Genomic DNA, 13,486 nt, shown 5'->3' with positions numbered 1-13,486 from the left:
GCTGCGGTATCAAACGTCCGCCCAAATGCTCACCCGCCCAATTCAACCACGCCAATCGTAACGACACGCCCAGTTTCTATAGCATCAAATTACTAGCTAAAATTAAACTTTTTCACAAAAAATTAACACTTGAACATATATAAGCGTGATATCAACTACCTGAAAACCCCAAAACCATCTTTCGGAAACTTTTTTTGGAAGTGTAAATATTTTTTTATTTAGAGCAGAGTACCATTATTTTGAATGGAGAGGGTGGGGTTTATGACTTGTATTGCAGCCAGCCACCAGGGGGCGATCAAAGAGCCAGAGCTTCACTTTTACAAGACTTATGAGGCACACCCGGTTAAAATGAGTTCAAAGTCCATATAAGATGAATATTCAGTTTATTAATTTCTAAAAAAACATGTCATATGTGTTACTAAATTATACATATTTATACTGTATACATTCATATGTATTAAACTGCACGTGGTAAGATTACTTGTAGAACACGAAAGAATGTTATTGTTACATTTCACCTTAAAGGCACTACTTTTATTGTAGTCATATGAAGTAAGGTTTGTTTTTCCGTCAAAATATTTAGTTAAAAAATTTAGTTACGACTCAATGCAGAAATGGTAACGCAACAACACGTATGACGTGTCTTGTGCTACGACGGCCGACCAATCAAAATGCAGTAGAAAGTGATCCATCTCCACACCTGGATCTGAGTCCAACCCAGCACCCTGAATCTAAATCCAACCCCGCCCCCTGGATTTGAGTCCAACCCCGCCCCCTGGATTTGAGTCCTACCCCGCCCTCTGGATTTGAGTCCTACCCCACCCCCTGTATCTGAGTCCACCCCCTGAATCTGGATCCAACCCCGCCCCGCAGATGTCATGTTCTGCAGTGAGGTGCTACTAAAAATCCTTTTGTGTTCCTGAATTCAGACAACATAGGGGTACAATGATACACCCATGTCCCTGAGTTGTCCTAAAGCCTAGTGCACACTTTATTAGCAAGAAGATTGCATTTAGAATCAATGCAATGATGTGAATTGGGCAACACTATTGCAGTGAACACACAATATTTACCTCATACGCATCTTCCAAACCAAAATTTCAACTTGAGTGGGAAATTTGCATGACACGTTTATTGACAGATTTAGGTCCGGTTGAATCATAAAATGGAGGAGAGCACTGTTTACATTCGCATGAGTTTGCATATTCGCTTCACTTTTGGTGTGCACACGCCATTAATCTGGGATTAGCTGGCGACAAGAAGATGCAGATCACCGTCACCTATTGTTTTGAAGCATGTAAACATCACTTCGCAACAAGTTGTTGTTGTTTTTTCTGGAATTATTTTGCTGTCACTAAGCAGTACCTATAGTCATGTAAGTGCGGACTAGGCATAACACACACAAACATGTGTAAAGAGGCGGCATGCTCCTTTAAGAGACAGTAGAGAGATCTGATAAACAATGCCAGAAACGACACAGGATCTGCCGGAGTGTTTGAGTGAGAGTTCAGCTGTCGGCTGGAAGGAGAGACAGAAGGACAGACAGCGAGAGGAAAGATAATATGCAGTCAAAGAAATTGTGACAAACAGAGACATATGATTCAAACCAGACACCATGAATACACACACAAACAAACAAACAAACACTCTGACACCTGGAAGAGCAGCAAGATAAAATAATCACAGCTCTCCATCACGGCCGCTGTCATTAGACTACACAAGCTCGGTGCTAAAAGTTCAGCGCATGTCATTTGTCTTCTCATACTAAAGAACGGAATGTTCAATATAGGAATGGCTATTAGTGGGTTACATAATGGGAAATCGCTTTCTCCGATGTGTTGAAAATGCCTGTTGGCGTTGTCTGTGATGAGGCTTTATACAACCTGCACCTGAACTTGTGTAATTACAGCCAAAGCACCCATAACAGGGATGAGCCCTTTAAAAATAAGGCAGTGGGCAGTTTGGCAGGGTGAATCAAAAACCCTGGCACGTTTGAAATAAATTAAACGTTCATGCGGTTTGGTGCACGTGCGCGAGTCTGTTCGGGAACACGATGTGTTTTTTGGAGAAGAGAAGGGAGATGTTAGGAGCAGTCTGGGTGTGGAAATAAGATCTCTGCCAGGTTCTGTGTGTGTGTGTGTGTGCGTGTGCGTTTTTGTGTAGTTGCTTATAGGAGGTGATCACAAAAGTGTCACATGAGGAGCAAGAAATGGAGCTGCAGAGAACTTGAAAAGAAAGAAAGTGAGCAAAATTATCCACCTTAATTATTTGAATGGCTTAGGTGAAAGTTTTTATTTAAAATAGACAATAATAGTATTGTGATTTGAAAGAAAATGAATAAGTTAATGTAATCACATGATAAAATAGTTCATAAGACAAAACTGTAACATGTCAAGCATGCTGTGTGGGCTCATGCATTGCCCTGACAATTACTGACACCTAGTGGTATTATCTAGTACAGGGGTACAAACCTTTTTTCTCAACTGAACTCTCTTGACCTAAATCATTTACTTGAAGTACCCCCTGAGATTTTAAGTACATATTTCAAAAATTTAATGAGGTTAACAAGTTAATTAAGGTTCAGGAGCAGGACCACGGCTCAACTAATCAGCTCATTTCCCGTTTGTGTATATATACAATGAACCTACCTTCAACACACGTTTGTCTCAGTTTCTTGACCCCACCCAGCCCTCCCTTTCATCCCACTTCCAACCTTCATCCCACTTCCCCCCTCCAACCTCTAACTTCGACCCCACCCACCCTTCCCCATCTAAACTCATCCTTCCATCCCACTTCCCCCCGACCCCAATCTTCTCTCCTTCAATCTCTAACATCCCAAACTTTACTTCCACAGGCTGCATCCAGGGGGGTCTTCAAGTAACTCAGCGTACTGCCTACCGAGACGAAGCCCCAACTCTGAGTCTCCCGGGTCAGACTCCCTAATCAGCCAGATGGAGAATCAACGTAACTCCTCCTTTTCCCATTTCCTTTCGACCCTTATATTCACTCATACAGCTAATAGCAATTCTGTGCAGTTGTGGCGTGGTCCTTGCTAGTGAATAAGTAATAATATTTTAATAATTGCACAAACACAGTTTTTTTAAAGGGGTCATATCACAAGACTGTTTAAGATGTCAAATAAATCTCTGGTGTCCCCAGAGTATGTATGTTAAGTTTTAACTCAAAATACTATATACATAATTTAATAAAACATGTTAAAATTCCAACTTTGTAGGTGTGAGCAAAAATGTGCCATTTTTGGGTGTCACCTTTAAACTGCAAATGAGTTGATCTCTGCATTTAATAGCAGTGCCGTGGTTGGATAGTGCAGGTTAACGGGCGGTATTATCCCTTTCTGACATCACAAGGGGAGCCAAATTTCAATTACCTATTTTTCACATGCATGAAGAGAATGGTTTACAAAAACAAAGTTACTGGGTTGTTCTTCTACACCTTTTTAGGTTTATAGAAGCACTGGGGACCAAATTATAGCAAACAGGAAAAAGTCAGATTTTCATGATATGTCCCCTTTAAGACTTTCCATGTGTCTCAATCAGTTCTCTAGCTCCCTATGTAGTGAATCAGTGGGTGAAGTGATCATCCCTATACCCTATTCCTTATGACGTGTTCATAAATATGTCAAATTTGGTTAGATTTAAACAAACTCTGGTGCGATTGCTCGGTTGGTGCGGTTCATTTGAATAAAGGTGAACGCTGCCACACAAACTTTGGAACGCACCAAACAAGCAAGCTGAGACTGCGGAAAAGGTGAGTCCTGGTCTGCTTTCAAACAAACTCTGGTGCAGTTGGACTGATGTGAATGCATGTGGGCCATAGACTGTAAACAAATATGGACTTTTACATCAACCATAGGTTCGTGAAGAGCTTTTTTGAAGCTTAAAGTAGGCGGTGCCTGCCGTCACCGTCTTGGTCGCGCGTCACTCATGGATAACCGAAAATGGGTAAAGAGGCGGGACGTGGGTGAAGCTGAGGTGGCTGATTGCTGAAACTACGCCCGCCTAGCTCGATTCTAGTGACAGCAGTGGCTGTTAACCTGTCACTCAAGTGGCCACGCAATTAATTATGCAGAACTTACAGGCTTAATATAATTTAAACGAATGAGTTACAAAAAAATTCACCCCCCTCACAGTTGTAATGAAGGGCAAAATTAGCTATATAGACGAAAAACACTTTTTGTAGCAGGCTGTAAACATATTTTTATCTTCTGTAACGTTGGGCATTTTAACATGGAGGTCTATAGGAATTGACTCCCTTTTGGAGACAGCCTTTAGTGGCCAGTCGATGAATTGCAGTTTAACTCACTTCCTTATCGGCTCAATCAGAGAGATCGGAAGGTTGCCCCTCGATGTGGACCAGAGACAGTGCAACTAGCCAAAATCAGGATGTGATATCACAAGACACTGCCGTGATAATGAAATGGTTTACAGCCGGATGAGTGGTTTATGCAAAAACAAAATAAGCAGAGGGCAAATGTGGAGCAACAAAGAAGTGTAAAGAGCCTCATTAACATTAGGTGGAAAAACACACAAAATGCTTACCGTAAGTTTTAAAAATGTTAAGTGATGATAAAATATCTTCATGAGATCTAAGCTGATAATAAAACCTCCAGGTAAATACACATAAAATAAGCAAGTTTACTCCAAAATGCAGAATTCTTGTTGTGGATGATCAGAGTTCTATCGCATAAAATTCATCATCAAAGCCGACCAATCGGGTGGTGACCTTATCCTTACGCATTAAGGTTCGTTATCTTTAGGTTCGCTGATATGGGCCAGTGTAAACGCTAAGTGAAACAGAACTTAAGATATTTTTTCTTTTTTGACCAAAATAACTAAAAAAAATTGAACTACAAGTATGAATGCCCTTAAAGCCACAGTAATATCGAGAAACAGTTATTATATCTTTTGAGTTATCTATTGAATGTCATGTGACCATTACACAACACTAGAAGTACTTCAATATATCAGAAAACTGAGAACTCATGCAGAATGGACAGATATGTTTTATGTATCAATAAAAGGAAAATGCATGTGTGTGGGATTACTTCCAGCCTCGTGCCTCTGGCCTAATCACAGCTGTGCTGATATAGAGCCATATCACATTCCTACTCCAGTGATATTGCGTTATTAATAGACCTTCATTTCGTAATTGTCTTTTATTGGTACATAAAACATATCTATCCATTTTGCATAAGTTCTCAATTTTCTGATAAATTGTAGTGTTGTGTAATGGTCACATGACATTCAGATTAAACAAATATAATATATTTTTGTTAACAAGTGTTTATATTTTTTATTTTAAAATTATTTATTTCCATTTTATAATTTAATTGTAATTAATTAATTGTTTTTCCAAAGATGGCCAAGGACTGCCCAAAAGGCTTTATGTGTAATGCAACATCTCTGAAGTTCATAAAAACAATGACAAAAACACTTAAATCTCTGTTTTAGATATCATTAATTGCATCAAACAAAACTCTTGGATGAACCTTGCATACTTTCGGCTTTGTGTTGTTTCAGGTGGACTGGAAATCCGATATAATTCAACCAATCAGAAGATGACTTTGAAGCTGTTGAAGCGTTTCCAGATAAGCAAGTCATATGCATCAGATGTTCAGTCAAGGGTCCGTGGACGTGGCTCAAGTCTGAGGCTGAGACTAGTTAAACCCTGATCACGTATCTAGTAGTAAATGTTTCACAGCTAATAGGAATAGGTATTCATACTTTATTCTTTACTTTTAAAGGTGGTAATACTAAAGCTGTTTCTGAATATTAAGCTGGGGTAATCCTGTCCAAACACAAATACTGCAGTTTTTATAAATTATATTGTTGAGCACAGCCAAACTCTACATTGGCCAATCAGCATCCACCACCGGAAGTATCTAAATTAAAATAAAACTGTGCTGATGTTATAAAAACCTATTCTCAACATATATACCACAAAAGGAAACACAAGAAAATGACGCTCTGAAAAAAAATCGATGAATGCATCATTACTTAGAAGAATGAGTTTGGTAGATGAAGAGATAAGAGTGTATTAGTAAGAGACGGACAGGTTAGTACTTACATTCATATTAGTATCTGCATTGTCAACAACACTCTCACCATCTAGACTGTCCATGTCCTCAGAGGACTGATCTCCAGTCTGAAATGGGAATGTAACACCGGCATGCCAAACACTCTCATAATATCCACATAACCATGCAGTTCACCACATATAGACAGCTTCTTAAATAAACGGCAATAATATCTTTCACTTCCACATGCTTAGTTTTCTTATACACTGGATTCCTTTAGTACATTGTGGTTCAGTTTAAACTCTCTATGCATGTGTTTGTCAATTACACAACACTATAAGAGGCATGAAGACAATTCTGTACAGTATATGCATCTGTTGTACCTTTGATTTCCTGCGATTAAATCTCAGAAATCCCAGTAGTCCCTTCTTGTCTGAGCCACTCAGACTTTGACTGGAGTGAAGAGAATCTGCTAGAGGACAAACAGATTCAGTAAGCATCTTAAATTTTTCACTTTAAAACAAAGTTAATTTTAAGTAACCATTTAAGTTTAAATGGTTACTTCTGCTACAAATTAGCAGTTGGAGACAAAAATTAGCACACAGTCACCGTGCAGTGAATATTTTAAGAGTTTGGTTCCAAAACGCAATAAATCCATTTTGATAAATTTCGGTAAAATCGTGTTTTCGATGAAAACCACTATTTTCTTTTACAAACTTTCACATAGCATCTTTAGGTTATAAAAACATAAAATATTCAAATCCATAATTTGATTTTCAAAGATTTATTATAAAAATAAATTATTTTTTCCACAAAAAGTTTTTTTTCTCAAAATGCTACAAATCTTTTGAATCAATATATAAATGTGCAGTCATCTTTGCCATGTTATATTCATTTAGTTGACTAGTGGTATCCACTGATTAAAAAAAATAAACATTAATGGCGTTAACCAAAACACTTACTTTGTCATATTAAGAACACGGTCATTCCTGCGGTTATACTTGGGACGTCGTCACGAAGTACAAAATAGATGAGGAAAACTAGGATTCCGTGGACTCAACGCGCCGCCATTGTTTGTTTACATTGCGTGGAATGGTGCGCTGTAATTTGTGGAGTGGATTTATTGCGTTCTGTAGAAAAAGAGAACTGGCGTTTGTCGCGTTTTGGGAAAAAAGGGAGAAAAGATGACAGAATAACACGGCGGATATTGGATTTTGTGTAAAATTAAGAATTTACATTTAAATACTGACCTAATATAATACTGATTTTGGTTTTTTTTTAAATGGCTTTTACCACGTTTTGGAACCAAACTCTTTATTTTAACATGGGTTAAACATGGACCGATTCAAACTTACAATAATGTCACTGCTGCTGGTACATTTCTAAAGCAGAACATTTTATCCAAAAGTCTTTAAGTTTGAATACAGCACAAACTGCGTTGCAAACATTGCACTTTAAAGAGGGGGTTTAAAACTATTTCATGCATTCTGACTTATTAACACAGTTTACGTTTTTTCCAACATGAAAGATTTATACGTAACAATCTTGCTTTATTTCTTTTACGGGCAATTTTAGTGCAAGAAGTACAATGGAACTCCTTATATGGGCATTTTAACCAGAATAGCGCACGCACATACCAACCAAGAGCTGACACAAAATCAACATCACCAAAGTAAGTGTGTTGTTGTTTGTATGGAAAATTAAACTTGTTCAGCTTCCCAAAAAACCCAGCATTATGGGAACAATGGATATAGTTTGTTTATCCAGGTTAGTAGCGGAGTTGTGAGTGTGTGTTTGTTTAACGCTGTGTTTCGTTGAAATGAGTCATTAGTTACAGGTGGTAAGTAAAACTGCATCAAATGTCTTTGTTTTGTTGGCAATCTGCATGTTAGTGCATATAATGTAAACGACACGAACATGTAGTGAATCATAAGTTATCCAGAGATAGTGGGATAATGTTTCGAGACTCGCTCCACCCGCGGTATGCCTCCAGGAGCTCAGGCTTATTCATAAAGAATCTGTAGAGCTGATTTGTCTTTTATAAATCTGATAAAACTAAAGACTCTTTATATGCAGAATGTAATACTACTCTATAGGTACTCAAGATTAACATCAGATAAGCAGAAGGGTGATTCTTGCGAAATCCAGATTTAGAAGGTGTCCAGCATCAGAATTAAAAAAAAACCCCTTAAAATATAAGATTAAGGTCTGAACTTACACTCTAAAAACAAACGGTGCTATATAGCACCAAAAGTGGTTCTTTGCTCGCAATCATAGAAGAACCGTTCCCAGTGCCACACAGCACCGGGGAAGCACCTGTGCAGAACCATATAGTGCCATGTAGAACCAAATGTGGTGCTATAGTGGTGCTATATGGCACCTATATGGTTCTACACAGGTGCTTCACCGGTGCTTCACCAGTGCTTCACCGGTGCTATATGGCACTAAAAACGGTTCTTCTATGGTTACGATTCAAATCAACAGTTTTGGTGCTATATAGCACCGTTTGTTTTTTTAGAGTATACTATAAACATTATTTTTAGAGGATTTAAAAAATATTTCCTATAGAATTATTTACATTTTTTTAGATTATCATTATAAAAAATTATCATTACCGCAACATGATATTACATGAAATATATGCATTTACAAACTCGTGTTTCGGTAATGAGAACTAAAAAGTTGTCTAGGTACTATGACAAACAAAATTTCAACTTTTATCTGGAAAGAAAAAATAAGAACTGCTTACCTGGTAGCCATCTTGAGTGTCACAGTCAATTATGTCCCTTACAACAATTTTTTCTTTTGAAAATGGGCTTAAACAATTATTAAAAATTGTTGCGGAGAATGAGAAAATTGGTCTTGGACACATTTATATTCCTTATTATTGTCTCTACATTTACCATTGATTACCAAAAACCACATGTTTCTTTACTGTAAATATTTATAGTATAACATGCACTGAAGCTTTTTATTTATTAGATTTTTTAATTATAAATATTTCCATGTCAAAGAACCCAAATCCAGTCATGGACACATTGCGGTAATGAAAATGTTCCCCTTAAATGTGGAAAAAAAAACAAAATTGGTTTGTATGTCATTTGAGATCATGTGCAAAATAGTACATGAAGAGATGTTTGTAACTGTATGCTTCTTATTTTGATACTCTTACTTTGCATTTACTTTTTTATCAAAATGTTTCACGACACATCATGAGTCTAATTTCGCGAGAATTACCCAGAAACCATTTAAGTATCCTAAGAACAACTCACTTAAAGACCAGAAAAAGGATACTGTATACCAAACCCATACACAGTCCCTCCAATTGCTAAAGGAATCATATAAAAGCTTTTAGGCACTGCGTAAACTGCTATTCCTGTGAAGTACTATAAACACTACAAAACTGCAACACAAGATGGCGCTACACTTCTGTCATTCAGCAAAGCCTCTAACAACAAATCTACAGCAGACTATACTACAAGAACACTCATGCAAGACAAAAACCTACAGACAAATTAGCAAGACAGTGAATCTAAGTACAACAAACCAAATCTAAGCATCACACAATAAGCATAAGCGATGGAAACATGAGACACACACACACTGCACGCCTAAACCGGTTATTTTCATGAAAATCTCAAGCATATCCTGTAATAGGCAGCAGACGTAACGTAAGCCTCCACCACCGCATTCAAAGATTTCAAGTTATACTACACATAAAGCCGCTATGATGACAATAATCTACAAAGCATCAGTACCTGAGTAGCTCAGGCCAGGTGTCAAAGCCATTTTAGGCCGGAGAACTGAAAACAAATCAAGTCAAATGAGAGTAAATTGAGGATCATGCTTGTCTTTTATCTTAAGGGCACTAGACAGTGAAGGACGCACAGTTTGAACAGTGAAATGTCAAGGGCTCTGACTGTCTCATACTGAAGTATCCCAGCAAGCAATAGCTGTCATTTCACCATCTAGGTTATCTAGACCTGATATTGTCTGGCTATCAGTAACCCACTTCTAGCCAAATAAACTTGAATTTGGTTACATGTCGTAACAACTTGCGAGATGTATGATATCCCATCATGTAAGCAAAGACAAACAGTGATTACAAGGGTTTGGTTTCATTTATTTATTTTTGAGCTATGAACAGACATCTATTCAATATTCACTGACAGCCCAAATTTTGCCTGTTTAGACATTTTGCCTGTGCTTGGATGGCTATTAGCCATTTTCAAATGCAATTTTGGTTGCTGGGATGTTGTTTAAGTATTCTGCCTCTCTTTCTAAAACAAACACTGTAAAACTAGTGGTGAAATCTATTAAAAATAAGTCTATGCAAAAAATGTTTATGACCTGCCATATAAAGGTTTATGAGCAAAATTTAAACCACCTAAATTCCTTAGTTCTGATTCACAACTCGTTTTAGTTTAAGATTCAGAGGTTACTTAAGTAACACCATGGGTACTTTGATGTATCAGACTGTAGTGTCTAAGTGACAAAGAGTTTTGTAAACGAATACACCATTTGTTTATGCTGTACCTAGTGTCTGGTCCAGGACATAGAGTTCCTTGATTTCCAGATCACTCAAGGATTTGTCTAAGTCCAGCTGGTGGTTGCTGATATTGTCTCTGAGCAGCAGTACGCAGGCCGGATCAAAATCGCACTTCTGACAGATCACAGGCACCAGGGTACGCAGGGGGACCAATGGATTTACTCGAACCACAGCCTTCTGATTGCGATGATAGTTCACCACCACACGAACAGTTTTCTACAAAATATAATTTTGAAACAGACAAAGGGTTAATTAGAAAAAAATACTTAAAGGAATATTCCATTTTCTTAAAAGAAAAATCCAGATAATTTACTCAGCACCATGTCATCCAAAATGTTGATGTCTTTCTTTGTTCAGTCGAGAAGAAATTATGTTTTTTGAGGAAAACATTGCAGGATTTTTCTCATTTTAATGGACTTTAATAGACACCAACAATTAACACTTAACACATAACAATTTTTTTCCAACGGTGTTTCAAAGGACTATAAACAATCCCAAACGAGACATAAGGGTCTTATCTAGCGAAACGATTGTCATTTTTGACAAGAAAAATAACAAATATACACTTTTAAAGCACAACTTCTCATCTAGATCTGGTCGTGATGCGCCAGGTCACCCCACGCAATACGTCATGACGTCAAGAGGTCACAGAAGACGAACGCGAAACTCCGCCCCAGTGTTTACAAGTGTTGAGAATGAGGACCGTTCCTACGTTGTTGTATGTCAACTGATACTAATTAATGTCTTTGTGTCAGTTTATTGTTTAAAATGATCCGCAAATGTGCGTTTTATATATGTAACACGTGACCTCCCTACGTCACTATGCATTTACGTTAGGTTGTGGTTTAAAAGAGCATATTTTTTATTTTTCTTGTCAAAAATGACAATCGTTTCGCTAGATAAGATCCTTATGCCTCGTTTGGGATCGTTTATAGTCCTTTGAAACACTGTTGAAAAAAACTGCTACGTGTTGAGTTAAGTGTTAATTGTTGGTGTCTATTAAAGTCCATTAAAATGAGAAAAATCCTCCAACATTTTCCTCAAAAAACATAATTTCTTCTCGAATGAACAAAGAAAGACATCAACATTTTGGATGACATGGTGGTGAGTAAATTATCTGGATTTTTCTTTTAAGAAAATGGAATATTCCTTTAAAATTTCACACACTTGATTCTAATATATAATGCTATGTGCGGTAATAATGTTAAAGGAATAGTTCCCCAAAACAAATTCAACATTATGAGTACCATAAAAATATAAATGACAGCATTTTAAAGCAAAATCATTCATTAACGTAGAGCAGTGGTCTCCAACATGGTTCCTGTGTTGCACATTCTATTAATAACCTTCATTTTAATATTATTACATATTTTTTATATTAGCTTGGCTTCTTTTATGTATGTTAACATTTTAAACAATGATAAAAAACACCAATAAGTAATATAAAATCAACAAGTTAAGCCAAAAATGTTTGAGTAGACTATATCCAAAAAGTGGCCCTCCATATTGTTTTATCCATTGTGGTAGCCCTTGCTCACAAACAGGTTGGAGACCCCTGACGTAGAGAAAGTCATAGAGGTAAGTAAATTAAGTGTGATTTTCATTTTGGAGTGAACTATAACATGTTTTTCTTTCCGGTCACGTTCTTCCTGATCCCATTTTTTAAATCCTAGTTAGTGTGTAATTTATTGCTGTAATAGCCTAAATAATAACTGCAAAATGATAAAGCTCAAAGTTCACTGCCAGGCAATATATTTTCTTTAACAGAATTCCTCTTTCAAAGCCTACTTTGGACTACAGCCCTCTACTTCCCAGTTGAATGACGTCAATCTTAGAGTTTTTGACTAAACTCCGCCCACAAGAATACGTCAGTCGTCAGCTAAGCTAACGGCAAGTTAAAATGCTATCAAATCACAACAACACACTAAACGAAACGAACTACACAATCAGAACTCGACACGTATTTCTAAAGGAGGGACTTCATAGAACAATGAAGACATCAGCCCGTTTTTATGACAGTGAAAACAGCGGTATACAGATAAGTAAATTATGTGAAAAATACAGCGTTTTTTTTCACGTGAAACATGAACATGTGTTATATATTGCGCACTGTAAACACTAGCCTGACTACGTCAGACTTTGTACTTCCGCTAAATTTCATTACGCTTCTGTACTCTGAAGCAAAGCAAAATAGCAGAGAATGGTATTACCAGGCTATGTAAACACAACCAAAGCTTCAAAAACACAGAAAGAACGTGGCCTTTAAGGCTATGTTTGCATTAATGCATTTATCCTATAAATGCTACATTTTTTTTAATTTTGCTACGTTTACACTTTACACTACACCACCGTTTTCGACCCTCATAAACGGATTCGCTCGCAAACGCTGCAGACCCTGTTTTAGTTTGAGAACTCAGACGTTGTGCTGCAGTGTAAATGAACGTAGACTGAGTCTTATGTAAACGAACAGCTGATGTTAACGTGGCAGCGCATCATTTTCAAAATAAAAATTATTTTTATTCAGGTAAATGGAGGTTTGCAACGGATGTTTTGCCAAAAATAGTAAACATCTACCAACCAGCTATTATAAACCCTATATCAGATTGTTTTAACATGTATCCTTATAGATAATGTCTGTTTTATATTTATGTTTGAGTATTGTTAGGTAATGTTGTTGTTGTTTTGTTTAAATTTAGTTAGCTTATTACGAAAGATAGACTGTAATTTTAAACACCATATAGGGTGTTGTAAAGGCCAATATGAAGGGAGAATTGTAATGGGTCAGACATTACTTTCGAGTTTAAGTTTTGTTTGCTACTTTAAAGTGAATTTCATTTCATATAATTTGTCTCTGAATTTTAATTGATGTTTTGATGATAAGTTTTGTGAATATAAATTAA

The 13,486-nt window shown here is 37.0% G+C and overlaps 1 protein-coding gene across 13 annotated transcripts in view; it reads right to left on the bottom strand.

The window, feature by feature from the left end:
- Positions 1-13,486, bottom strand: part of cobl (cordon-bleu WH2 repeat protein) — a 101,962-nt gene that overhangs the window by 45,498 nt on the left and 42,978 nt on the right. For 6 of the 13 annotated variants that reach the window (XM_055209480.2, XM_055209476.2, XM_055209478.2 and 3 more), the window contains 4 exons: positions 10,574-10,802; positions 9,796-9,840; positions 6,421-6,509; positions 6,088-6,165 (listed from right to left, as the gene is read on the bottom strand). In XM_055209480.2, coding sequence (XP_055065455.2) covers positions 6,088-6,165; positions 6,421-6,509; positions 9,796-9,840; positions 10,574-10,802 — 441 coding nt within the window. The remainder of the gene's footprint in view (positions 1-6,087; positions 6,166-6,420; positions 6,510-9,795; positions 9,841-10,573; positions 10,803-13,486) is intronic. The other 7 variants (XM_055209477.2, XM_055209485.2, XM_055209486.2 and 4 more) reach the window with 7 other exon arrangements.

This window comes from Misgurnus anguillicaudatus, chromosome 10 (genome assembly GCF_027580225.2).
Source record: "Misgurnus anguillicaudatus chromosome 10, ASM2758022v2, whole genome shotgun sequence".
Taxonomy (NCBI): domain Eukaryota; kingdom Metazoa; phylum Chordata; class Actinopteri; order Cypriniformes; family Cobitidae; genus Misgurnus; species Misgurnus anguillicaudatus.
The sequence above is the reverse complement of the archived record's forward strand: the minus strand, read 5'-3'. Positions and strand labels throughout refer to the sequence as shown.